At 39.6% G+C, this 26,326-nt stretch overlaps 1 protein-coding gene across 2 annotated transcripts in view; it reads left to right on the forward strand.

Annotated features, from left to right (window-relative positions):
- The first annotated feature begins 620 nt into the window (after positions 1-620).
- The window catches only part of RASGRP3 (RAS guanyl releasing protein 3), a 31,481-nt gene continuing 5,775 nt past the window's right edge, over positions 621-26,326 (forward strand). Inside the window, exons 1-12 of one of the 2 annotated variants that reach the window (XM_074166251.1) lie at positions 621-811; positions 2,339-2,436; positions 3,084-3,151; positions 4,358-4,489; positions 5,733-5,880; positions 8,532-8,705; positions 9,123-9,239; positions 9,546-9,821; positions 16,518-16,595; positions 20,545-20,661; positions 22,857-22,972; positions 23,724-23,871. In XM_074166251.1, coding sequence (XP_074022352.1) covers positions 742-811; positions 2,339-2,436; positions 3,084-3,151; positions 4,358-4,489; positions 5,733-5,880; positions 8,532-8,705; positions 9,123-9,239; positions 9,546-9,821; positions 16,518-16,595; positions 20,545-20,661; positions 22,857-22,972; positions 23,724-23,871 — 1,542 coding nt within the window. In that variant the 5' untranslated portion in view covers positions 621-741. The remainder of the gene's footprint in view (positions 812-2,338; positions 2,437-3,083; positions 3,152-4,357; positions 4,490-5,732; positions 5,881-8,531; positions 8,706-9,122; positions 9,240-9,545; positions 9,822-16,517; positions 16,596-20,544; positions 20,662-22,856; positions 22,973-23,723; positions 23,872-26,326) is intronic. The other variant, XM_074166260.1, reaches the window with a different exon arrangement.

The following is a 26,326-nucleotide window of genomic DNA, read 5'->3' on the forward strand; positions in this document are numbered from 1 at the left end:
TCTCTCAGGTAAATGGATATTTGATAATTAAATGCACAGTAGATGTATGGTACAATTTAGAAGTTTCTGTATGTGCTCAGCTTTCTGTGAGTGTTCAGCGACTGTGGGAAGATTTATTTTAAAAAGCTGTAGGGACTGATATTAAGGTTCTTTGAAAAATCACCTCCTAGTTTAATGTTTGCTATCAACTTCATTAAACATTTTATGCAGTCTGTTCCAATTAAGACCATTAGCATTACATGAACTGGTAACATTAGGGAAAAAAAATGGTTATGCTTAAAAACATAAAAGCAGGGTTAGTAACAAAAACTGACTTATCAAGTGTAAATAAAATGACCTGAACAAAATGTGCGTCATTGTACATGCATGCCCTCATTTACCATCTGGTTTCTGTTTTATGATCCTTGCTATGGATTTATTTTGTGCTAGTGGACAAACAGTTGGACAACACTTAAAAACACAAGCTGGAATGTCAGGAAATCTTACAGCAGTCTTTCACGTGCTTTGTATCGTGTTGGGGGAAAAACAGTTTATAGAAAACATGAGTTGAACTGTAAACATTGCATCCTGATAAGTCTCCCATATAATCATATAATTATAATTTCTTTTACTTTCTTCAGATTTTCCTTGAAGTCCAGCTAAGAATGCAACCAACAATAAAGTGAAAAAGCTGTGCAGCTGAAGAAACATCCTTCTACTTGGTGAAAATGTCTCTTATTTTTTGACATCAATTAAAGGACAATGGGGTCAAACACTCTTGGGAAGGCTGCAACATTAGATGAGCTTTTGAATGCTTGTATTGAAATGTTTGGTACGCTTTTTCGATATTTTACTTTGCTGTTCTCGAAATTAATCTTGTAATATAACCCCTGCTGTTCTTTGATTTAGCCAGTCTTTCCCCTGGCAAACAACATTTCTGTTCTGTAAAATTTTCCGTGTTTCATTTTGGCCCAGAATCACATGGGCCAGAACTTTAATATGCACACTATATTAAATTTTCTTAATACAGATGATGCACAATGGAGGGTATAGTGGTTTTTAAAACCACTCTTGGCTGTCACCAAGAGAAGTGTTTAGTTGAATTATTCAAGGAGTTATTTATGGCATTGATCTTTGTCTTGAGTGGTTACACAGCTGCCTTTCTGACCTGTCATTTTTTGGAAAGGTTTTCTCAATCATCATGCAATAATTGGCAATAATACGACTTAAGGCTCGTGTAATCTTTTTACTCATATTAAAATGTGATGTACCAGGTCTGAGGGAGAGAAGTGATGGAATAGACCTTGATCCATAACACCACTAATCATGACATTTGTCACATTGCAGTCAGATGAGTTCATGGATGGGCTTAATGCTTTGAAATGAGGCCTTAATTCACAAAGCTACATTTAGATTCTCTTGAAATGCAGGACAGCTTTTGATTTGAACGAGGTATTATTTTTTTTTTTTCCATGTGGAAAGAAGTAAGTATCTAAAGGTGTGAGAGATTAAATAATTAAGGGGCAGATCTTGCTACTGAGTATAGTGCATCCCCATATATCCATGTTTGCAAACCTCCATCAAACCTGTTGTTCCAAATCATACCTAATGAGAGGTAGCAGAGCCCATATACTTGTTGTCTGTTGGAAGTAATGCCTCTCTTCCTTGTATACACACTCTCTTGTCAAGTGTAGTCTGTGTGTGGTTCCTGTTTCATGCATGCGTATCATCTACTGTCTTTCAAAAGAGTGACAGAGAATAATGTAAAATGGCAGATGTTGAGAAACACTGATGGTCAGCCAGCCTGCCAGGAAATAACTCTTTCTGTAGTTTCAGCGGTTACATTGCAAAGATGCAAGGGGCTGTACAGCAGTTGGAGATGGGACCCTGGGCACACACCTGAGGTGCTGATTTGGCATTGAATTCTTTGAGGCAGATCATTTTTAGCAATCTAGTTATTAACATAAAGCTATAAGGCTGCAATAAAACAAATATTGGAAGTGGTTGTAGATAAACAATCGCCCCCCCCATTTTCATGGATTAATTTTGTATTTGTTGTTTGGATTACTGGCAGTCTCCTTGTATAATGTTTAGCACAGTGCTGTCCATACCCCGTTTTTCTAGCTAGGGCCTGTTATCTACACTGATTATTTTATTTATTTTTTTTTACCTACCAATACAAACTAGCAGTAGTTATCCCTAAAGGAGCATTTGTGCTCTTTGTTTTTGTTTCCTACGTGTTTGGTAGATAATGACCCAACATTTCCTTCTGATCCTTTCTCTCTGACTCCACTTGAAGAATAAAAGCTCCTCTCTGTTCATGAATAATGTGGTTAACTCACTTTTTTGTCTTTTGCAGATGAAAAAGGAAATCGGTGCTCCAGCCATTTGCCAAGAATCTTTCTTTTAATGCACCGGTGGTATCTGCCTTCCACAGAGCTGGCTGGCAAGCTTCTGGCCATATATCCTTTCAGGAAGTCCTACAAATTGATATTAAAATGTCAAAGGCAGATTGTTCCTGTGACTGCATGTAAAAATGTGTCAATTAATTAGTGACACAGAAGGTTTAGGGATGAGATTTTTTTCAGCCTAAAAAGTCAAGCCTAGTCTGACTCTTCTTTCTGCTATTGGTTGTGGATATTTTCGATATGTACAAGTTTGCTGAGGCATACTTTGAATTAACTTTGAATAAATGGAAATATATTACCAAGATAACTTGTCAAATGTGTAATAGTCAGCTGTCCTTGGACTAGCATGAACTTTCAGTGGTAGCTAAGAACATACATGTCATCTCTACCTCTTAAATAATTGAGTAATCAGAAGTAGTATCGTATTTGGTTAGCCAGAGCTGGCAAGAAACCATTCAGCAGAATATTCAGAAGAGTATAATAGAAGCATTTTTGCTAGGACAAAAAACAAAGTGGCATCCAGGAAATGGTGTGTCTTGAGATGCTGTGAAAGTGAATAAAATATCAGAGCATACTGTCGTTACCTCTAGAAGAAAAGTTTGATACTGGTTTTTATTCAGCTGGTCTGGTGTCAGAGTCCTCTGTGGATGAAAACAACATTACTGAATCAAGGCACACAAGGTTTTCTTTAACTAGCCTACATATAGAGATGCCAATGGGGAGAACTGCAATGAATTTAGATTAAAAATCTGCTATTTCATGAGGTAAGCATGCTTCTGGTACTCTAGCATTTTGGTTTTATGCTTCTGTGAATACTGTCAATGTAATTTTTTTTTTTTTGTAAAGGTTAAAACTAAACCATGGAAATATAAATCTTTTCTTTTCTTTTTTTTTCTTTTTTTTTTTTTAACTTGATCTCCAGTCTGTAGTAAAGAGTGAATTTCTGTGCTTTGAAAACAGTTGTTTAAGTTGAGCCATCCAGCCTTTAAGATACTTAACTGCATTGAACTAAAAAGCTGATTGAAAACTTGTGCTGTGATTTACTTGGTGTTTGAGTGTGACACCTCTTAGAGTGAGACTAGTTCAGTGCTACACAGAGGAGAGACACATTTTGCTTCAAGATGTAATCTGTTGTGGTAGGGGAAGATTGTCTGTGGGCTGCCAGCTTCAGTTCATGCAATCTCTACATAATGTATGATGACAGGAGTGTGTTAGTGATGCCAAAGCTGTTACAGGTCGGGTGAGTTCTGATCCTTGCACCGGCTGTCTCTGACCTTGTTCCTATGGCAAAGCTTTCATGTGTTAGGCTGTGCTTGTGTAGGAACATTTCTCCATAAAAGACAAAGCATGAATTTTTAAGTTAACATGATATAACCCGCTTCCCTCATACAAATGTTTTTTCCTCCTTCCTCTGAGCTAAGTTATATCACTGTGAAGAAAGGCAAGGGGGGGTTGTTGAAAGCAAGACTGATAAAGCCTTTTCCATACCCCCTTAAACAGTGGAGGAGACATTTCATTTACACGGTTATTGTGGTCAAACTGCCACTCAAATTCACGTTTTCATCTTCATTAAAAAAACTTTTCTGAGCAGACGAAGTGTCTCACTTGGACAAGGGATGAGGCAAATGCCATCTGGGTGTCCCTGCAGTGTGAGTCAGGACACCTGTGTGCGCCTTTTGTGTGTGTCACCTGAGGCACCACTTTAATTTTGCATTTCAATAGAATGCTGCTGTGTTGTGCTGTGGTGAGTTAACCAAAGGAAATTATATGGCAAAGTGGGTTTTCCCACTTCAGTGTCACAGATCATCACAGCAGCAACAAGTTGGGGTAGCGCACCCTCTCTGCCCAAAAGCAACTGGGTCTGAAATATTTATAAATCATGTTGAATAAAATGTGAGTGTATATATGCAGCCACTGAATGTTACACCTGAATCCCTGGGCATCTTTGAGCCACTGTCTATGGATTTCAGATACTGGATTTTGGAATTTCCTGCGGAGTTTAACTTGGATCTTGGGCTGATTCGTTTGACTGAAGAGTTTCGAGAAGTAGCCAGCCAGCTCGGATATGAGGATCACATTCATCTCATTGACATCTCCAGCATGTAAGGATGTTATAAGCATCAAGCTCCCTCTCTCTGTCTTTGTAACAACAGAATTCTAGTTCTCTGCAAAATATAAAAATATTAAGGGCTATCTTGATCTTGAGAGAACAAAATAGCAGTTACAAAAAGATTATATTGTCTTCTAAATTTGAAGTTACTAAAAATTTGGAATTCTAGTTGTAATGTCACAGTAAAGAGAATATTCTTATCTGTATGCACGTTTTTAATATAAACAGGAAAGAAATAATTTTCCTGACAAAGCTAGTGCCAATTAAGTGATTAATATTACTATTTTCCTATATTTTTTCTTACAGAATGACAAGGAATGCAATGACTAGCATGTTGTGTAAATCTTGTATTTTCTCAGGGAAGCTTTTTGTTCTCTCATCAGTAACCTGTTAATTTTTTCTAATGGCTTTCTCTGTAGTTCCTTCCTATGATCTAACTAGATAATCTTTAGCATTCACATTTGTAGTTTTATTGCATCAGAATCATTACACTGCTATTTCCTTGACACACTGAAATGAAAGTTACCTTTAAAGATCGCCAGACAGGCTCTTGTATCTCACCTGATACTGTAGATTTTCTTTTAATATATGGCATATACATAGTGACTTTTCCTTATTTAAAAATGTCATAGTAACCTGGAAGGACAACACTACTAATCTCAATGAAGGCTGCAAGACTTCCTGCAAGAACAGTACCAGTGAAATCACATGAATATGGTCTCTTAAATCTTTACTTTAAAATACTCTTTGCAACCTCTTTCTGCTCTCTGAAGTGCTTTTTCTGTATAGGGGTAGGAATTATTCCATTGCTTGCAAGCAGATGATTTACCCTTTTGTCCACCCACTTCTTACTGTTTTGTTAGCTGTTTGATGGTTTCTGCTGTTCCATTAATTTTATGGACCTGTGATTTTAGAAAGTAAGAATTAATCCTTGATGTAATTCAAGTCTCTTTGTATTCTGTATCAGAATTTGGTGTGACCTGTTCTTCTTGTATTCCCAAGACATTTTTTAGTTATGGCTTCCTGTATCATAGAAAAGAGTATGTTGTCCTTTTGTTCTGATAGAAACCTGCTATGATTTATCATTTGCTGTAGTGCCTCCAAAGCTCTTATCTTCTGTTATGCAGAAAACTCATGATCTGTTTCCTGGTAATTTTATACTATGTGTGCAAACCACTTGCTACGCTCACAAGTACCCAAACAGAAATGAGAATTGTGCCTATTTTCTGTTGCAGTCCTTCCTATGACTGGATGAGACGAGTTACACAGAGGAAGAGGATTTCCAAGAAAGGAAAAGCCTGCCTGCTGTTTGACCATCTGGAACCCATTGAGCTTGCTGAACATCTCACTTTTCTGGAGCATAAATCTTTTAGGAGAATTTCAGTAAGAAGCCTAAAACTTTGTCACTTGCAATTAGGAGCCTGTCTTTAAAGAGTGTTCACATGGTTTAACATTTGTGACTTTTTTCCCTTGACATTTCAGTGTAGTAAATCTTTATAATCCTATGATGTACATAGCCATGGCTGCACCAATGCTTCCTTGATCTTTTTCATGACTGATGCTTTTAGTGATAGAAGTTAATTTTGTGGAGAAATTCTGGGCAAAAATTTCTGCTAAAAGCTACTGCAGCCATGTGTTGCAGCAATTGATTAAACTAATATTATTGTTCAAAATCTTCAGATTTTTTTTTTTTTCCTCTGAGAAAAATCAGTTAATTACTTTTCAGGAAACATCAGAGTCTTTGCAATGAATAATTTTTGAAGAGACTGAAATATACGTAGTCCTTCTGTAGTCTCTATTCACTCCCAACCACTTCTTCAGAAACTGTCCTTTCATTTGCCAACTTAGGACTAGAAGGTAGCAAGGGTTGGAAGGGATCTCAGGAGGGCTCAAGGCCAGCCCCCTGCCCCAAGAAGGGTCAGCTCTGAGATATACCATGTTCCTCAGGGACTTGGCCAGTTGGATTTGAAAGCCTGCAAGAACAGAGGCAGCACAACTTCTCTTTACTCCTTCTCCCATTTTGGCACTGTGGAAAATTCAGATACAGTTGCTTCTTTTCACACAGGATTGTACATGAACAAGAGGCAAATATGGGAGAAAATGAAAGTAAAAGCTAAAGGGAAACAAATGAGTAACACAAATGCCAAAAGAAAGGCTGATTTCTCGTGGCAAATATCTATATGAAAAGTAACATGATGCCACTGTATCTGGTGGCAAATGGAAGCAGTAAGTTCTCAAGATGACAAGTTCTCTTAAGGAAAAAAATTAGACTTTTTTAAAAGTATTTAGGAGCATGAAAAACCAAACTCAAAACCTAAGAAAAATATATGAGTTTTTTTGTTTGTTTCAAGAGAGGAAGGAAAAAGAGATCAATGAGGAGCTGAGACCAGTCTAAACAGAATCGCTTTTGATGTCATTTAATAACATTCAAAGGTTTATTACTCTAGACTTCAAATCATGGGAAAACACCCTACCATGATCTGTGCAAAGCTAACCTCAAAGAAGGAGGGAGGGACAAGAAAAAAGGGGCAGATTTCTAACTAGGGCTAAGATATATTTTAATTCCTTTGGGAATTACAGGAAGAAAACTCAGACCTGCAATGACTTTTCTTTTTTCCTTGCTGTTTCTAGTTTGTCTGTTAATTCTTCAGCTTGAATTTTGCTGTCTCAGATGTCTCTCTGCAACCAATTAGAATTAATTAATCTTATACTATCCTGTAATGCAATGAAGAGGTTTGAAAAATTGCTTGTTTATATGAGATTGATAACCAAAAAGCTGTAAGGATGGTACATTTTCAGGAAATAAAGTGAAGAGCACAGCTCAAAATATGGAGCTTGAAAAATGAGCCCAGTATCACTAATTAAATTAAAGACCAATTAAGAACTGCTACAGAGAAACAACTAGCATTTATTCGGAGGTGTCAGTGAGACCAGGTGATTTGCTGTAAACTCTTTGGAAATGTGTCACTTATTTTTGCAAGGTATATGAAAGTGTTATCTCAAAGCAATGTAATTGTACAAGATATTAGTCTGAATCCTGTCTTTGGTTTAACCTATTTAAAAAAAATGTGGAGGGAAAGGAAAGGTAGTGTTAACTATAACAGAAAACATTTAAAAATATCTGCACACTGAGATACTTTTTATCTGCAGCTCTGAGAGGAGAATCTGGTGTGTCAGAACATGTGCAATCATATGGTCCTCTAGCAGGCAATTTTTGATTAGCTGAGACCAAGAAAACCGTGTTGGCTGGCACTGCTATCAACTCCCAGCACAAGCTGAAGTTACGATGTCATAAGCTTCTGAAAATCCATCTCAAAGGGACAGCTGAAAAATGTTTTCCAAACATTTAGGGAAATCTAATTCTTGGGAGCAGTAGCTCTCCCACATAGAACTATGTCCATGAACATACAGGGACTGAACAATAACATAAAAAGAAGCAAGATTTAGCAGAAGTAGCTCCTTGTGCTACAGATTTTTTTCTTTTTGACATAGGAAGAAGAAAATGGGTGCATAGTTAGCTTCTTAAGATGCAGTTCCAGCTCCTGTGAAGGATGACAGAGCTCCTGTTGATTTCAGTGGGGCCAAGATTTCCCTCTTTACATCAACAATGGAGTTGGTCAGGATATTGGAGTGGGGTGAAAGCTCTTATTTATATGCTTCTTGCTTGCAGCACTAGCTAACTCCTATAGAGTACTATGCCATGAGGATGTGAAGTAAAACTTCACAGAATAAAATCTTGTGTCGGGTAAATTATGGGAAAGGTGATTCCATGGAAGTAGTAATCATGCTCGTCATGCATGCTGCTGTATTAGCTGACACACAAACACTAAAGTTTTAAGTTGACATGTACGTAATAAAAAAACCCACCACCTCCTACAAACTTTTAAGAAAGAACTGATGTGCAGCAGGGTCTGCTGACTCTGAGTCTTGGTCACTTTCTAATATGAGGAACTTCATAAGGAAAAAATGATCAAAGCTTTAATTTGATTCTTAAGTTGCCTTCCATTTTACTGAAAATGCCTTTCATCTTCTAGTTCACAGACTACCAAAGCTATGTGATCCATGGCTGCTTGGAGAACAACCCTACTTTGGAGAGATCTATTGCTTTATTTAATGGCATCTCCAAATGGGTCCAGCTCATGGTTCTCAGCAAACCAACACCCCAGCAAAGGGCAGAAGTAATCACAAAGTTTATCAATGTTGCACAGGTAAGTCTTGCATATGAGTCTTTTTCCTCCAGTTTAAAGCAATAATACAAACAGAGATTGCAGTGAACAAATGCACTGGATGCTCTTTATGCTGTTTCCTTAGTGAATAGTCTGTTCAACATCACTGCAGGTTATTTGCTTAGGTGTGGTATGTCTGCATTTTTTAACTAGCAGGCATAACTATAAAATATTTTTTCTTTGTGGCATTGCAGCTACCAACTGTCACTATTGTGTGTTTCTTATGGAGCTCAATAATTAAAAAAAGAAATGCTGAACCATTCTGTTACATCCCCTGGTTTAGTGATTTCTGCTTTAGCAGTTGTAGGTTGTCTCTTTTCGCTTGTCATGTGTGACACTGGATAGCTGCCACATGTATTTCCTTGATTTTTAATTATGCATGATCAATCTCTCCTACAGAAGCTCCTTCACCTCCAGAATTTCAACACACTGATGGCAGTTGTGGGAGGTCTAAGCCACAGCTCTATTTCTCGCCTGAAAGAAACTCATTCTCATCTGTCTTCAGAAGTCACAAAGGTATGGTGGACTCCAGAATATAGACATATTGAGCAGAACATGAACTCTTTGAGGTCTGATGGGTTCTGCAGTGCAGGTGTCTCACCAGCACAATACTTGGATCATGGCAGGTCATCCTAAAAGACACTTTGGTTGTATTCCTCTTGGTGGAGAAGGATCAGCTCATGGAGATCCTCTGCTTGATTCCTTGTGCCAGAGAGAAAATTAACACTGTCGACACCCTGACTTGAGTTGTGCTCATTTAAAACAGATTAAGGAAATGCTGTGAATGCTTTCACAGAGACTTGTTTCTCTGGCTATTTGTAGGACTGGAACGAAATGACAGAGCTGGTTTCTTCCAATGGAAACTACTGCAACTACCGCAAGGCTTTTGCTGACTGTGTTGGCTTCAAAATTCCTATTTTAGGAGTTCATTTAAAGGACTTGATTGCTGTCCATGTCATTTTTCCTGACTGGATAGATGAGAACAAAGTTAACATAGTGAAAATGCAGCAGCTTTCCATCACCTTGACTGAACTGGTTTCCCTGCAAACTGCTTCTCATCATTTAGAGCCTAATATGGATTTAATTAACCTGCTAACCGTAAGTATTAAGCATCAATTCACTTCAGTGATTTAGAGGTTGAATGTCAGTAGGAATGTTCATATCTATAGAGATAAGTGCACATTGTTATCCCAGTTCTGCAAAAGAAAAGGGAGAGAATACAAAACAGAAACAAGTTCACATGAGGTGTGAATAAAGTCAAAGAGAATTTCATTACTGTAGTATGTGATGGCTGGAAGCAGCAATAAGATTGTTATCAATTAATTATTTTAAGGAAGACAGAAGGGGGGCTGTATTTGTGTTAGGAGAAGTAAAAAATAAGTCTGACTACGAATTGAGGCTTATGTCTCCTGTGCAAAGTTCAGGTGACTTGTTGACATGGACACACAAGTGAAATTCCAACTTGGCCATCACTCTGTTCTTGCTCCCCTGTGCTTTGTGTGCAACACAATACTCTTTCTATCCAGTAAATAAAAATGCTCTTGAATGGTGTTAAGGCCCCCTTGCAACCCCTGCTCTTTCCTCTCCCCCTTCCCTCTTGGCAGTGGCTACATTTGGGGAGGTTTGAAACTTGCACACACAAATTACAGATATAGATTTGAATGTCCCATTTCAAACCAAAGGAAACTGAGATTTCAAAAAGACTGAATAAAACAGTTTTTTAAAAAAAGTTGCAACTGACAATGCTAAAACGAATTAATCCTGAGTCCCCTTTTTGATATGTAGACAATTAGTGTTATTTTAATAAATGCTACACTGTATGTCAAAACACACTGAAGCATGGAGCCTGAACCATCAGGCCAAATCCTGTTTCTATTGAAGTTTAGTCATTTTAGCACTAACCTTAACTGCAGCAGTGTTTGACCCAACACCACGGTTTGTTCAGGTCACGGGCAAAAACCAGTGTCTTGGAATTAAAGCTAGAACCTGTGAAACTTGAAAAAAAAGGAATGTTTTTTGTTACAAACCAGTTGATGTTGCAAGCAAATAAAGGCCACCTACTCACCTGAGAGTAGTCTGAAATATGTCACGTTAGGTAAGGTGTTCTCTTAACATGTAATCATTTTATGCTGTTTCTATTCTTGTTATTTGACTATGTCTTTCAGATCGCTAATCCAGACTGAAAGAGAATGTCTTTGCTCTCCTTAAATCAGTAGAATTCTTTAAAAAATACACTTAGAAGCAAGCAAGGTCTGTGTGTAACTAGGGCAGATTTCAGGATTTTTCCAGTGCTTATTTTGTTGGATAGCATGAACTTCTTCGAATTTGCTCCCTGGGGAGGTGGGAACCAAATTCCAGCTTTTCCTCAGTCATGTCACAGACTTGAGGTGACTCTCATTACCCAGCTCATTCTATGTAAATGCCTTAGCTTTAGAACCATGAGGCAGGATCTTTGTATTTTTTCTTTTTATGCTTTACTTTAAAATGCTCAAAAATATGCATATCTAGAAATTAAGCAGAGATTGTAGTTTGTGGTGGATTTATGCTGGGACTGATCAGGTACAGGGGTTTACACTATGGAGGCTGACAAATATAAGCCTGAGTTTGAAGCAACCAAGACTGTGGCTATGCCTGTGGCTTCACTGTAATGAGGAATAGGAAAGTTTAGGGGACCAGGAAAACCTTCTCCTGTTGCACTTTGTATGGAGCAATCTGGGAACAAGTCCTAATCACAGTTGATGGGACAGGGAGGAGAAAGGACTGTGTATTGCCCACTGCAACACCCACCTAATGAAAATATTAGACTATAAAGGCAGATATTTATTACCTTGTTTTGTTTCAGTGTGCATTGAGAGGCGCCTTCGTCTTGTGCCACTCTTTCCCTCCCTTGCTTGTTTCTGAAAGTTCATAGTTTCTTACAAGCTTGGCTGTGAGTAGGGGGAAGTGGAACCTCAGGTTTTAGAGAGCTGAGCAATAAGAAACTGAGCCCAGAAGGACAGAAATTAAACAATGTGAAGTGAGACATGGAAGCTGAACCACTGCTGACATTTTCATTAGCTGCTCTTCTCTCTTTTGGGTGACAGCCTGCTTTCCAAAAGGAGCAGAAAGCTTCAAGTTTTTCTAAGACCTTGCAGGTTGATTACCATCATTGTATTTGGTTGGGTTTTTTTAGTATTTTCCTTGCTTCCTTTGTTTTTAGCAAAATGATACGGAGTGTATTTATATCTACATAATATTTAGTTCAGTATATTTCGTTTATCAGGAGAATTAATTAAGTGAGAAGTACTTTTTCACTTACTATGCACTTACTGTCATTGTGTTGATTTTGGTTACAGTTGAGCCAATCTGATTGTAAACAAATGAAGCTGCATGCTGCAGTGTTGATTACAGACCTGATCATAGGTTAAAGTTAACTTTTGCTGCTTTTTACCTATTGGGCATGATTCCATGGTGGTACCTTTCAATAATGTTGGAGACAGCCATAGGTATCCTTGGTAGTCAGCTGTAGGTATCCTAAAACTTTTTGAGAGTAACTCTGTATCCATAGTAGTCACTGGAAGTATAGTTGTGAATCAAGTAGGTTTGGTAGTGTGGGATTTTTGATTTAAGATGGTGACTTCTGGAAAGGATAAAAATAAATTTCTACAAAAGGTTCCTGAACCTGAATTATGATATTATGAATATTCTTACTTTTCTTCCCAAATGTAGGTTTTATCCTCATTTGTACATATGAATACATTACAGTACTTTTTTTTACAGTGGTCTCTTAAACAGTAATAATGAACTTATATAATAGGTGAAATGTTTTTGTCATTCTTTTTGTTAATAAGAAAGTTTTAAATTACAGGCTGGGGTCAGAGAAAGAGAAGAAGAAAGCTAGGATTGAAGCCCAAAGCTGTCAAGAACTGACTGAAAATACTTGACCTTGCTATGTGCAAATGGTCTTTTAGCAGATTTAGCCTCCCTTGCTGCCAAAGTCATCCTCAGTTTTCAGAGCCTGAAGAAATAACTATTCTATTTATTGCTAGGTCTTCCCTCTCTAATGTAAACTGTAAATTTTTTTTTCTCATCTTCAGTTTAGAGAAACTCCCTTTCAAAACTAGTAAATGTGTATAAATGTGTAGAGTGCTTTAGTGCTATTCATTTGCATGTGAATCTGCTGACCCAACTATTTGTTCACTTCTGCTGTTTTTCCATTAAGCCTCTTCTATCCAGGCAGGCTTTTAGTAGGTGTTTTGACCTGATAAGCAATGTGTAAATCTCTTGCCTGGCCCCCATCCCTTGCAGTATTGCCTTTTACACCACACTTAGCAAGCGCTAACAGGCTGGCCTGTGCTTGCTTGACAAGTAAATCACTGGGTGCTGGTTAGCTAGTCCAACAACTTGCACAAAAAGATAAAATGGGTATTTCATGGACTAAGTGGGCATCTGGGAATTTGCCCTGGCCTTTCTTTTCCTCAGTGGTGGATGCCTGTCCACTCTGGGGGAGCTGATACCTTTCAAGTGTTTTGGAAATGGTGACATCTGGGGAGACTGTGTTAAGACCTATGAAGTGAGAGCCAGCTTAAAAGCTGGAGCAAGGGCTTGGTAGTAAACTTCAGGCCACTTGGTCAAGGTTCTTATGGGCATTTTTCAGGTGGTATTGTGCATATAGACCTAAAGGGTGAACGGGGAACAAGAAAATTTAAATCTCTCTGGCCTCAGTGGTACCTGCTCAATGATCAGCATTTTGGAAAACTGGGCTCTCTCTTGCTTTAAATATCTGCACACAAACTTAGAAGTCTACCTCCTTCCCACATCTTATTGTCAGCATAAAAAATCAGCTGCTAGCTCACAAAATTTTAGCTCTGAACAAATAGCTGAAAGAAGAAAATATTTAGCATGGAAGGTGAAATGCCACAAATAAGGCAAAGGTTGTATTGTATGGAGGGCAGTGAGACAAATGCCAGGCTTACTGGCATAGGACACTGCCAAAGCTGAGAGGGAGCTCTAGTGATGGAAGTTCTCCCTTGTCATGTGTAAATACGTGCAAGAGAAGTAAATGTGCCATCACTCAGCTGCCCGTGAGCCAGAGTATGTTACACGAAGATGGACTCACACCTTAGTGCCTGTTTGCTCTTAGTCTGCGTGGTTCTTCCTCCTTTCCTGCATTGTTGGCCACACTCACTCCATCTCTACTGAGTCTGTACCCGGTTCTGTACCAGTCCCTGACATCCAAAACCTGGAGCTAAGAAGAAGCAGTAAGAGGACCTGAGCACAAGCTTGGCAGTGCACCAGAGAGGAATAAATAGTTCTAATGACTTTTTAATCATTAGAAAACTTATATTTGGTAAGGATCCTTAAGGGGTTTCCTTACCTACTGTGCAGTATTTCCACATTGTTTTTATTTCACAACATAAATAAAAACATGTGGGTAAATGTTTCATCACTTTCTGTGGACTGGAAGAAGATCTCAGTCTCTCAAATAGTCTACAGTGTATTTATACTAACTGCATTAGAACTTATTTGGTGCCACCATTTTCCCCCCACTATTTTTAGGTCTCAACAGCTATCTATCTAACCTGTTCTGAGAATATATGCAAATGACTGGAAAGTCCCAGTCGTTTTTACAGTCTAGTGAAGAGAATGAGAAATATCTAAACAATCAAATTGAAAGTCACCCTCCCTAACTTGTGTTCAGTAAGTTCCACTTACAAAAAAAAAAAAAAGCCATGCCTTTCTGATCCCTCCTCCACTCTCTTCAATTCCCCCAAAATTGCTTGGAAAAATAGGACAGCAATGAAAGTCCAATTAAAATAGAAACTGCCACCTTCTGTAGAGATTGTCCTAGGATAACTCTGATTATACTTTATTTGTCAGAGCAATACTGTAAATAAAGTATAAAATGAGAATTTATATGAGAATTTATATAGCTGCATAGTCATCATGCTTATAACTTTTTTTGCTAGTATTTGAAACTTCTGTACTAGACAATCTTGTCCACTGTACACTTACACGTTGTGCCTAATGAAGTAATAACTGCTACTTATGATAAGGTCAGATAATTCAGGCAGAGAGAGATACAAATTTGCTCATAGTAATGCATTTCTACCCCAAAATCCACAATCCGCTCATCTGTCCTGCTGAGAAAACTGCGCTCTTTAGTAGGAACGGGGCAAGCCTTTTCAACTGGCAATTCCTCTGTCAATCCCAGCCTGACCTGATAATATAATTTTCTCCAATTGAGTTCTGCTTATTATATATCACCCAGGAACCCAAGAACACAGTCACTGAATAACTAAGTACGTGAACGATATTTGTTACAGCAGTTACTGGATCTACATTATCTTTAGGACAGGTCCTTAAATTCCCCTGTGACAGCAGCGTGCCGGCTGGCTGCAGGATGCTCAGGCTTTCACTGGTGCCCGTAACCAAATTACAAAGGTCAAAATCAGCGTGGTGTTACAGCTAGACAAGGTGAATAATGCAGAATCCAGACACCTCTAAAGTGATGTGTTCGCTCTTGGGTGTGTGCCTGTCTTGGGAAGGGGCATGACCCCTGTTTTACTCATTGCACAAAATTCTGCCTAAAAGAAGGTGATTCCTAGCAGTGGTTCTCAGTATGGTGTTGCTGGTCCTGCTTGTTACTCATCCAGCTCTTCAGGGTCTCTAAAAATAACCTTCTGTCACTGTCATTTAGTCAGTAGTAATTCTATCTGCCTGCTGGGAAACATCCTTTTAAGTCAATCTTAGCTTAACTGGGGATTTGCAAGGTAGATGATAACTTCAAATCATGTCAATTACTCCAAAGCCATTTAATGTAGGGACATGATCACAGGAAGCATGCGATGTTCATTTCCTCTCATTGCAAAACATTAGCCACAGTGTTGATTACTTTTCTCTTTCATCACTCCAAGTGAGGAGGAATTTACTGCAGTCCTGCATCCGCACAAGACCACAGCTGCCAAAGTAAAATCAAACAAATTCATTTTACTGTGAGCATATTTATGCCCCTTCTTTTTTCTCAATATATCCTCAAGGGAAAAGAAGAAGAAAAGAAGAAAACATGGAAGAAAAATCTTTCATTTGTCTAAAAACAGAAGCTGAAAGGGAATTTGCCTTACTTGGTGAGAGGGGATGGGCAGCAGGCCAAGCCTGGCTAAAGTAACTGGGATTGCTCTTCATGGAGCACTTTGCGGCAACAAACAGCAGTGCCAAACCTGGTCTGCCCCTTCCCAGCCTGTGTCAGTGCTGTGTCGGCTGCTGCCCAGGGCTTCCCAGAGAGGCTTTTGCTGCACAGGCTGATCTCTGTAGAAGAGCTCCAGTACTCTGACCCTTCTTCAGGAACGAAATTTGACCAGAATACAAGTACTTGTGTACCAGGCTGAAGTACTTCTAGCCTAGCTCCTTTACAACTTCTTTCCTGCAGTTTTTGTATTCACCAGGTTATTTCTCTGACCGTTGAACTGCTAGGAGAAAGTGTTTTTCGTAAGGGTGGTCTTTGGTGCCAATGTCCCCTTTTGGAGAAGGTCAGCATGCAGCCCCTCTCGCTTGACATGTTGGGGTGCAAGCTGTGTCAGCCTTTAAGTACACCACCTGCTCGGATCAGGACAGGCGTGAACAGCAATGTGTGCTCACCAGTGTGGGTTATGTTATCTTTGTGAAAAGCTGCAAGCAGCTTCGCCGTGTATCCTGAGCTCTGAGTAGCAAGACTTTTTGTTTAGCTTCAGAGGGGGTTGTATCTCTGCTAAAAAGCCTGTCATAACCAATGTAGACTAATAAACATCTCTGTTTTTTTCTCTTTCTTACACGTAGCTGTCCCTGGACCTCTATCACACTGAGGATGATATCTACAAGCTCTCGCTGGTGCTGGAACCAAGGAACTCCAAATCTGTAGGTCATCTTTTACTGCATTTTGACATATTGCTTATTTTGTCTGCATGCAGCTGATTAAACTTTTAAATTACAGCTAACATGTTTCCTTATTCATATTCACATAAAGCTTTTTAGTGTGCTTGTACAGTCACTATTTATAGGTTTTAGTGCATATTGGGAGAAGTAAATAGGGAAATGTGCCAGACTTCGTTATTAATTATTTTTCAACAAAACCTCTGCAAGTCATGGAAAACATAGTTCTGCTTTATGTGAAGATACCCTTTTTAGTTTATACATCAATTATTTATTGCGTGATCATTACTTCATTTTCTGGATGCTGGTGCAGTTATATAAAACAACACTGAGTCCAAAGATTTGTTTTAGGTAAGCCACAGCATTAGCTGTAGTGTTTTAAAAACTGTTTGTTTATATAGAATTGGCTGTATCTTGGGCTTTCAAGCAATGTTTAAACACCTCAAAATAAATACTACTTTTTTTTTAGTATTTGCAACTAAAGCTAATGCTGCATTGATGCATTTTTCGTTATGCTTTGCAAGTCTGAAGGTACAAATGAATCTCCTAATTAATGGTTAAATTTCGCTTAAAGCATTTCTCTCTCTTCTGCTGCCAAAGTCTGGGGACTTCTCTTCCCTCTGAGCGCTTCATCGGTGCATTAACATCCTTATTACCTATCATATCCAGTATGAGATTCTTTCAGGCTGAGTCCCCTCAAATCTGATACCAGCAGAAACTAAGGGTGGCTGGAAATGCTTAGCAGGGTGCGAGAGCAGAGTCCAGCAGTCTGAGGTGATTAATTGCAGCGCTTTTTATATTTTTGAAGTATTCTTGAAAGCAAGCAAGGAAGCAGAACCCCTTAATTTCCAAGTATAGGGCTTTTCTGGGTTTTAAGATAGTTTGTCACTCTTGGAGACCAGTTTGAGGACTATGTGTGTGTGCTTTCAGTGGTGGATGATGAGCAATAATAAGGAAGGTATTGAATATTTCCATAGTCAACACTAACTCAGTTTGAACACCTGGAATTTCATTACTGAGTCTCCAGTCCTTGTTGGATATGATTTGACCATCACAGTTCCCATTTGTTGCAGTCATTCTGGCTCCCTCGTGCTCCCATTACTGCCAGCAAAGTTGAGTTGTTACAGCTCTATATTGTGGAAGGACTAATGGGCCACTGCCATAAATGAGGAAAATTATCACATTGCTGCTTTGATCTCCAGCCTGAGATTTGGGAAGGACAAAAGTCATATAAACGGTGCTGTGAATTTCTGTGGGAGACTTCTGCATGATGATCAATGAATAACTAGTGACATTGAGCTGTTGCACACCCTCATGGGTAGAAAGCTACAGCTGAATCGACAGAAGCCGGACTATTTGAAGCATACATCGCTTTGATGGAGGGCCAAAGTACACAAGATATTTTAGAGGGGAAAGAGTCTGTAGAGCTTTTGTATGTGGAAAAATTTGTCACAGGCAACATGACAGCGTAGTTACATCATTCCAACTGCTCCTTGATTTATTGTTGTCCGGGTACAACTCCTGTGCAGGTGCACTGCAGAGGAAGCGCCTCAGGTTGTTGCAGTCATTTTTGAGGCAAAAGTGGAGCTGATCCAGTAGCGTATGAGCCTGCTGTCAACAGGGACTTGAGCAAGACTTTCATTCTGCTAAATCTGGGAAGATACCCTTCAAAGAGTGTAGCAGCCTAAAAAAATACTGAAAACTGACCACCAGTTGTAGTATAGCATCTCCATGTCACAGTGTCCTGCTTTTCCTTGCACATTCGTTATCTTCTTGTTGGGCGTTTCTGCTGGTAGAGCTGTTGGCTAGAATACAACTTTACCCTGTGCAGTTATGCCACTGAACACACAATTACATAGGTTTTCTGCTTCTGAGTAGAATTTATTTCAATGCCAAAATATGCAGATGTTTTCATCCATCTGAAAATGCTTTTTAAATCTATGACAGCATTATCCCCATGTTGGTGAAACAGACAGGAGATACAGACTGATTCACAAACAGCACGACCAGCTACAGTGTTTCTGAAAATTCAAATAAATTCAGCTTGGGAGTTTCTGGACACTGCTTAGTACCTTTCCTTATAGCATGCATTGCAAATACATAAATAAAATTATGATTGTTCATACGAGTCTATGAGTGAAATCGGAGGAACCAACATTTCCCTTTGGCTGGTGGGCAGTAACATGAAGTTTTCCTTGCAGCTTGTCAAAAAACAAGAATTGAATGAGACTTAAAATGAAATAGCCCAGAAGAAAGATGAATGCTCCAGTGGATTCAGTCTCCCTGCCATTATGCACTTAAACCATCAGGAGTTAAAAGCTCTCTGTGAGGACTTGGTAGCACCTCTCTGACACTTTGATACTGATGCTTTGAGTCCCTTTAAGAACTTCTTAAGAGAAGAAACATGTCAAATTTCTTCTCTAACCACAAAGAACATCACGATAATGGCATGTTACATAGTATCATGTAACATGATGTAGTTAAAAGAGGTTGCATTTCTGCATCTTTTTAGAGCAAAAAACACTTGCCAGCATGTTGGTCGATCACTGCGTGGTGACATTAAGTTTAGCATTAAAAAATTCTGTAAGTGCTTTTGGCATGTATGTCCAGGTTCACTGTATTTCCTGTTGGGATTGAATTCTGTGGATATAGGGATTTTTTTCTTTCTTAAACTTACCTATGTGGATTTGTATGATGAGCCAAGAGCCACTGTGGAACTGATAAAAGCTGTTATGACCATTTGATAAGGAAAAGCCAAATGAGTAAAGCAACCCACTAATAAATCCTTCTTTTTTTCCCTACCAAACATAGTAGAGTATGAACTTGTGACCATTTTTCATCTTAATGTCAAAGTCTACAATACCTTTGTTACACACAATAACTGTAACATTTATAGATGGCTTAATGATCTCCCTCTTAACTCACAGCAATTAATAGGGAGACAGACGGGACCCAGATTTCTTGTTCATTGGTTAATCATTAGCCTTCTGAGGCTGTGGGTCATCTCCCTTCTGATCCAAACCATACTGAATTTTTTCTGCTTGACACTGCTTCACCTGCTGGATGTCCAGTGGCAGATGCAGGAGAAATATACCTTGCAGCATTTTTCCTGCTGCCTGATGGGTTTTGAAGCTTTACCTGAAACTGTGTTCAGGTTTGTCCTAAATTTTCTACTTGAACAAACTGAGCTGTGTACCGGAACTTCTCTCAAAGTACCATAGTGGCATAGAGGGAGTCAGGCTGCGTGCTCTGTGCATCAAGTGAGCTGTCAGCTACCATTTCATCAGGACCAAGCTGTTTTCAAAATAAAATAGTCTGGCTGGTGTTATCTGGAGAGCAAGTTAAAGGTTAGTGCCCTTTCTGCTCAGGCTGTCTAAATGAATTAAGCTGTGCATCCTGGCATGTCTCAGCTGGAAACTGGTGGGATTGCTGAGCTCGATTCTGCTCCTGCTCCTGCATTCTGCCCTCTTCTTGCTGCTGCATAGAACGGGAGTGTTAACTTATTCAGGCCACCACAGTCCAGTCCCTTGCATGGCTCCTGGGCATGGTCCATCTGGCAGGTAGCTGAGGGCAGCTGTGTCGTGATGGCAAGTTCCTCGGCGGCTGCATTGGGAAGGAGAAAAGCAGGATTCTGGGCTTACCTATTCCTGACACCCACCGTTTCCAGAGACCCTCCTTCCTTTCCTCTTCCTCTGAGTCTTGTTGCTGTCGAACCCTCTGGAGATGGCAGTGAGGAAAGTCTGCCTGGTTTTGCTTTTGAGCTTGCTGGGCTCTGCCACTGCTGGCGTAGGTGTAAGGTGCCATGGAGAGCCCAACTGAACCTATAAGCAGAGTAGTTTGTGGTTGTCCCTCTGACATACAGAGCTGCTTTTAATGGGAAATTTAACTTCATAATTCAGATTTGAAAATCTTTGTGTTCTGATCCATCTCTCAGCAGCCTACCTCCCCGACGACCCCTAACAAGCCAGTAGTGCCACTGGAGTGGGCATCTGGAGTGGTACCAAAACCTGACCCTACAGTCATTAACAAGCACATAAGAAAACTGGTGGATGTAAGTATTTCGAATAATGTATTGGCTGAAGAGAACAATAGCTTTGACACTGTCATCACTACAATTAATTTCAAGCTTTTCAAGACATTGTTATGGTTGGGATGGATTTCAGACATCTGATAACAAATGTGAGCTTTTACTGATATTTTCAGAAATACTTATTTTATTCCTGAAATCAGCAATGAGATTAGTGAGCAGGTTTGGGGATGAAAAGGAGCAAACTTTCAGGAGCATCCAAAGTCTGGCTCCTGTTCAATAGGTTTGATTAGCAAATGTAAATTGAAAGGGCAAAGTTGAGTTTTTGCAGCTTTAGTCACCCGGTTTATGTCTTGTAACAGACGGCTGGAAACAAAAATACTCAGAACTAAGGAGTCATGCATTAATAGGTCCAGAGAAGGTTTCTGGAAACCTTCACTTGTACCAAGTGATGCACTGTGCTGATTTGCAGGCAAAAGATAGGTTTCTTGGGATCTATATGTTAGTGCCTGGTGGCCAAGCTCTCCAAAGGCCATGGATAAAGTCTACTGCTCAGGACAGTATACCAGAAAACGATTAGGAGCCGATTATCTAACATGTCAAGGTTAAAATAATATTCCTGTTCTCTAATGAGCCACCTGAGAGGAAGCAAATGCTGATTAGCAAATTCCCTGTTGGTAGTTGTTTTTCCAAGAGTGATGATGCTCCCTGCAGCCCTCTGTACTGCGTCTGCCCCCTGGGTAGCTTCTAGCTGGGCAGACACGTGTGAATGTCGCTGCCACGTTCAGAGCCTTCTCATGCACCCATTGAAGTCAATGGGTGTTTTGCAGTTTATGAGGTATGTTAACACCATAGACTGACTCTCATTGCACTCATTGGTGAGTAAATTTTAAAGTGGAGCTGAATCAGAATGGACTGGATATTTTGTTTCTTGACTTATTTCTACAGTAGCACAGCCTCTTGGCCTATTTCTGCTTTTCAACTTGCTGTCATTTGACTGTCCAGAGCATATTATGTGTGGTAAAGATAGCACTGTCTTCGTATCACTTTAAAAATCTGGGCATAAGATCATGGGGAATTATAGCCGGGATCTTCCAGCTTCAGTTTGTAAGGTCACGTATTAGGTAATGCAAACAAAACCAAACACTACCAGGTTCCTTTGCAGAGACTGAGCCCCACTGTGTTGATGTGTGAGGGACTTTTAGTGATGTGAGCAGCACGCAGAGGAACCAGGAATGTGTTGTAGATAATGAAGCAAGATTCCCTTCTGCTTTTTACAAATTAATAACTAAGTTTGGGAGGAACTATTAAATTCTGACCTTGTCTGTGTTACAGATCGTTAACTGGGGTTATGTTGGTAAGATAATTTAAACAGTCTTCAGTTCTCTCACTCAGACTTCAAATACATCTTGTGGTTTACTTTTTGTAAATGCTTTTTCTAAAAAAAACTTTCATTTTTGTTTTAATGTGGGATGCCAGAACTGCACATGCTGTTCCTGTATTGCTTTTGTCAGTGCCATATGTGTTGATAAAAATCACTCCGTATCCAAATCTCTCTGTGGTAGCTTGTTTAAATAGGAAGTTTGTTGCAACTCCTTAATCTTTCCAGAATGTGCTGGGTGGGGGGTTGTTCTTGTTTGTGCATGTGGGGAAGATGTGGTCCTCCATGCCACAATTTTGGCCTTGTTCAGGATGTATGATCTTGAGATTGACAGGATTAGAACATGGTTTGGGGCTGTTATAGAGACAGTTTACCAAGAGGCTCATACCACTCTCTACAATTGTCTTTGTTTTGCCAGTCTTTGTCATTTGCAAGCTGCTTTGAGTTGTGCTGTAATGCATCAGGTTCATTAGTAAGAATGTTGAATAATACTTGGGCAAAGCAAATGGAGTATGTCACACGGGGCAGAATTTTAGTGACATTTCCAATAAAGAAGAAAAATAAAGCAAGAATAATTATGTCTGAAGATGTGTGGAGGATCATCACTAGATAGATACTGAGGTCAAGCTTTCTTTAAAAATTAGGCATTTTTTCGCCTAGAGTCCAATAAATATGCATATTGAAGTACCAAGTAGGAATGAAAAGAATAAAACAAAGCAGCAGAGCATCTGATTACTAATGTTGAACATTAATTTACATGTAATTATAAGATTGAAGAGCTGGTATAGATTAAGTATAGGCTAGATACTAGGACAATAATTTCCTTTTTTTTTCCCAGTCTGTCTTTAGGAACTACGATCATGACCATGATGGCTATATTTCTCAGGAAGACTTTGAAAGTATAGCTGCCAACTTCCCCTTTCTGGACTCTTTCTGTGTGCTGGACAAAGACCAGTAAGTTTGGAGATTTCTTTGTGGGTTTTTAATTTTCCTCAATTTAAAAACTCATGAAAAAAACAAATATTTAAGAAACAATGTCTCCCAAGCTTCTTGTATCTGACTCCTCACTTAAGCAACTGAAGATCACCGGAGGCTGAATTCTGTTCTCATTTAACTGCTTCTGCTGTAGTCACTCCTGTAAGACCACCCAAGTCGGAGTCCTGCATTACCTGGTACTTTAAAAATCTTTTACGTAATGACTTAATGAAGAATTTCTGCTGGGACTGAGTCAAATCCCCTAGAGTACAGTCAAATTACAGTGGAGATGCTGTACCCAGACCAGGTATCAGACTGTTGAAACAAATAAGGTGTGTATGGAACAGGGGAAATGAGTGTATGTAGCAGAGAGAGGACAGCAAATATCCTAGAAGGTATATATAATGTATATTTCCTAGCCAGTTGGGCTTGATAATTCTTGTTGTCCGGGTTCTCTTGGGCTGTCAAGGCTGGTCATCAACTAGGGGCATAAATGCTTGGTCTGTGTGAGAGGTGAGAAACCAAGGTCCATGCTCTAAGTTCAGTGTTTGCTGTTTTATGAAGGATAAGAACCACAAAGGCTCTAAGGTTTTTTTTCTGCCAGGTCTGTTGCAGCTCTTTCAAAGAATGTGTTTTGTGTGCTGCGTGCTTTTTGCAATGAGAAAATCCTGAACTGTTCAGTGCCGCGAGCAGTGACAGGTCTGCTCTACCTTTTTTTTTTCCCTAATAGAGATGGTCTTATAAGCAAAGAAGAAATGATGGCTTACTTTCTGAGAGCTAAATCACAGTTCCAGTGTAAAATGGGACCAGGATTTATACATAACTTTCAGGAGATGACCTATCTTAAACCAACTTTCTGTGAGCACTGTGCAGGATTTGTAAGTATGCTTTTAATAATGGTATATCTTAAACACAATTTAATGTAGACAGGGTGAAACTGGCTCCACACATTGCTGAAGTCTCTTGGCCAAATATCTCATTGCGTTCAGAAGCACAAAACATTTACTTATGTTGTAGCTGTGCTATCCAGTTTTGTTTTAGTGGTTCCTAAAGGCTGGCATTTGTTAGAATTACTGGTGCAGGGGGAAAAAGAATAAAATTATGTTAGCTAAAGGATATTAGAGACTATATGAATAGCTTTACTTGGTTTATCTTAAGTTCTTTAATTTGGCTTGATTTCCCATGTAAACAAGCTCAAGGGAAAATGGGTGTCTGGAACAGAGGATGTAGATGAAGCAAAAGCCGTTCTTTCTCAGGAAATTGTACATAGCAACATAGCTATGTTCATAATTCTCTGAATGGCTGTAACAGCCTTAATCCTTTCTCTATTGAATTAATAGATCTTCTAATTTGGTCAAGAAATCAAAAGTGCTTCCAGCAGTTCTGTACAATAAGAATTTTTTTAAGTTATTTGTTGGATTTTTTTAATTTGCTTTTTCTCTCAGCCATAACTTACCAGGTGCCACTTATTAGTGTGCTCTGTACATTGCTGGGAAATTACTGGTTTTGTGCACATTTGTGTTGCTTGTAAACTTCCTCCGACTTTTCCACTTCAAACCAAGCATAGTAAAGAAAAAGGAATTACTATGATTTAAAAGTTACTTTAATGCACACATGCTGCTGAAATCAACTGTCCACGTTTAGACAGCTAAAGCAATTAGGGCAGAGGGCCATGTCCTCTGCTTACATGTGGCCCACGTACAGGGTGTAAACTCAGACCATCATCCCTGCTCTCCAGCACAGATCTGCCTCTGCTGCTGGCAGCAAAATCTCCAGCTTGCACTATGTGAACTTTTCCACTAAGTAATATTTCTTCATGGTTGAAAATAACAGTAACAGCACTGCTAAGTGCAAAAACGTGCCTCCTTTCAGAGCAGCTCTGGTGTTCCTGCTCTTGTCTGTGTTCCCATCTTCCTCTCGCTTCTTTTGCGATGTGTCGGTCTTGTTCAGATGCTCATGGTCCCTATCACAACTGCTGATCAAGGCCATGGGGAAGAAGGAATTCCACCTATTTCCGCTAGAACTGCAAAAAACTCAGAGGCGACATGGTCAGTGCTGATTCAGGAGTGTGCTGGTGGGCTCTTGAGCTGACAGCTCCAGCAGACTGATGGGGCAGGGGCGGTCACTGGCCTGAGCCTATTGTTTCAGGCTGCTGGCAGTCTCGGGAAGACATCATTGCGTTCGTGACACTCGTTTCATGTTTGAACGGCTTCCATAGCAAAGCAAGGCCCAAGGACTGCACTGCAATGTCCTCTCCACCAGATATTTTTCTCCCGCATCAGTTTGCTAATGGGCCATTGTTGGATTTTTCATGTCTCCCTGATTACATCCAGTGCAGGAATACAAATAAGTAAGGGGTTGTATAGGAAATGGAAATAAGGTCATTTTTCCTGTCAAGTCATTGAAGTCATTGGCATTGTCCTGTGGATGAGTTGGGCTGATAGGACAGGAACCAACTACAAAATATGCTGCGTTTCAGTGCTGCTTATCCATGGGTGGAAGCCTAATTTCAAACTGATGCACTGATTCAGTCAAAATAATGTGCAGTGACAGTGCAGGAGGATGAATTGACATGACAGTGCAATGCGTGCAGTATTCAATAAAATATCTGTTATTAAGCTGAAACAAGCTTTAAAGGTCGGGCTAAAACCTAATGCCATTAAGCAGCATGCAACTGATATGCCCATGGCCAGTCACAGTTCCGTTCCACAGCTTGAATTGCACCATGTGGCAGGGTAGGCGACCAGCCATCCTGCTGAGCTTCATAATCTGAATTTGTGCAGATCCTTTTACCTTGGAGCTGGCTCAAGGCAGCTTTGCAGCAAAGCTGTGTTAGACAGATTCAAAGCTTTAGGTCAGAATTCACAGCACGGCACTTCAGCTAAGCTTTCACTGCTGTGTGTAACCACAACAATGGTGCCGAATTTGAGTAGGAAGAAGGTACAGAGCTAAGAAAGTGAGGAGAAAACTCTTCAGTGGGAACACAGGTTAGAGCTTAAATGAAAGAAATAACAGTCCATGTCTCTCACAGTGATCCTGGCAAAGAGACCTGGGGAAAAAAGTCATTACTGCTCTTCCAAGAGGGGCTGGGAGGCTCCACTGTTGCTGCCTGACGACAGCAACTGCATTCACTGTGCACATATACAGCAGTAGCAAGAAAAGAGCAAGCAACAGGCTTTCTAGGGACCCTCCTTCCACTATTGTCCATTCTGTTCTTTTATTCACTCTTCTGCCACCTTGTCTAATCTATTTTGCTTTCTCCAAGCCCCCATTCTTCCTTGCAAATTCTTTTCTGCAGTGTATGGGATTTTTTCCACAAAAATCTTCCTGTTC

The sequence above is a fragment of the Numenius arquata genome, chromosome 2 (genome assembly GCF_964106895.1).
Source record: "Numenius arquata chromosome 2, bNumArq3.hap1.1, whole genome shotgun sequence".
Classification (NCBI taxonomy): Eukaryota; Metazoa; Chordata; class Aves; order Charadriiformes; family Scolopacidae; genus Numenius; species Numenius arquata.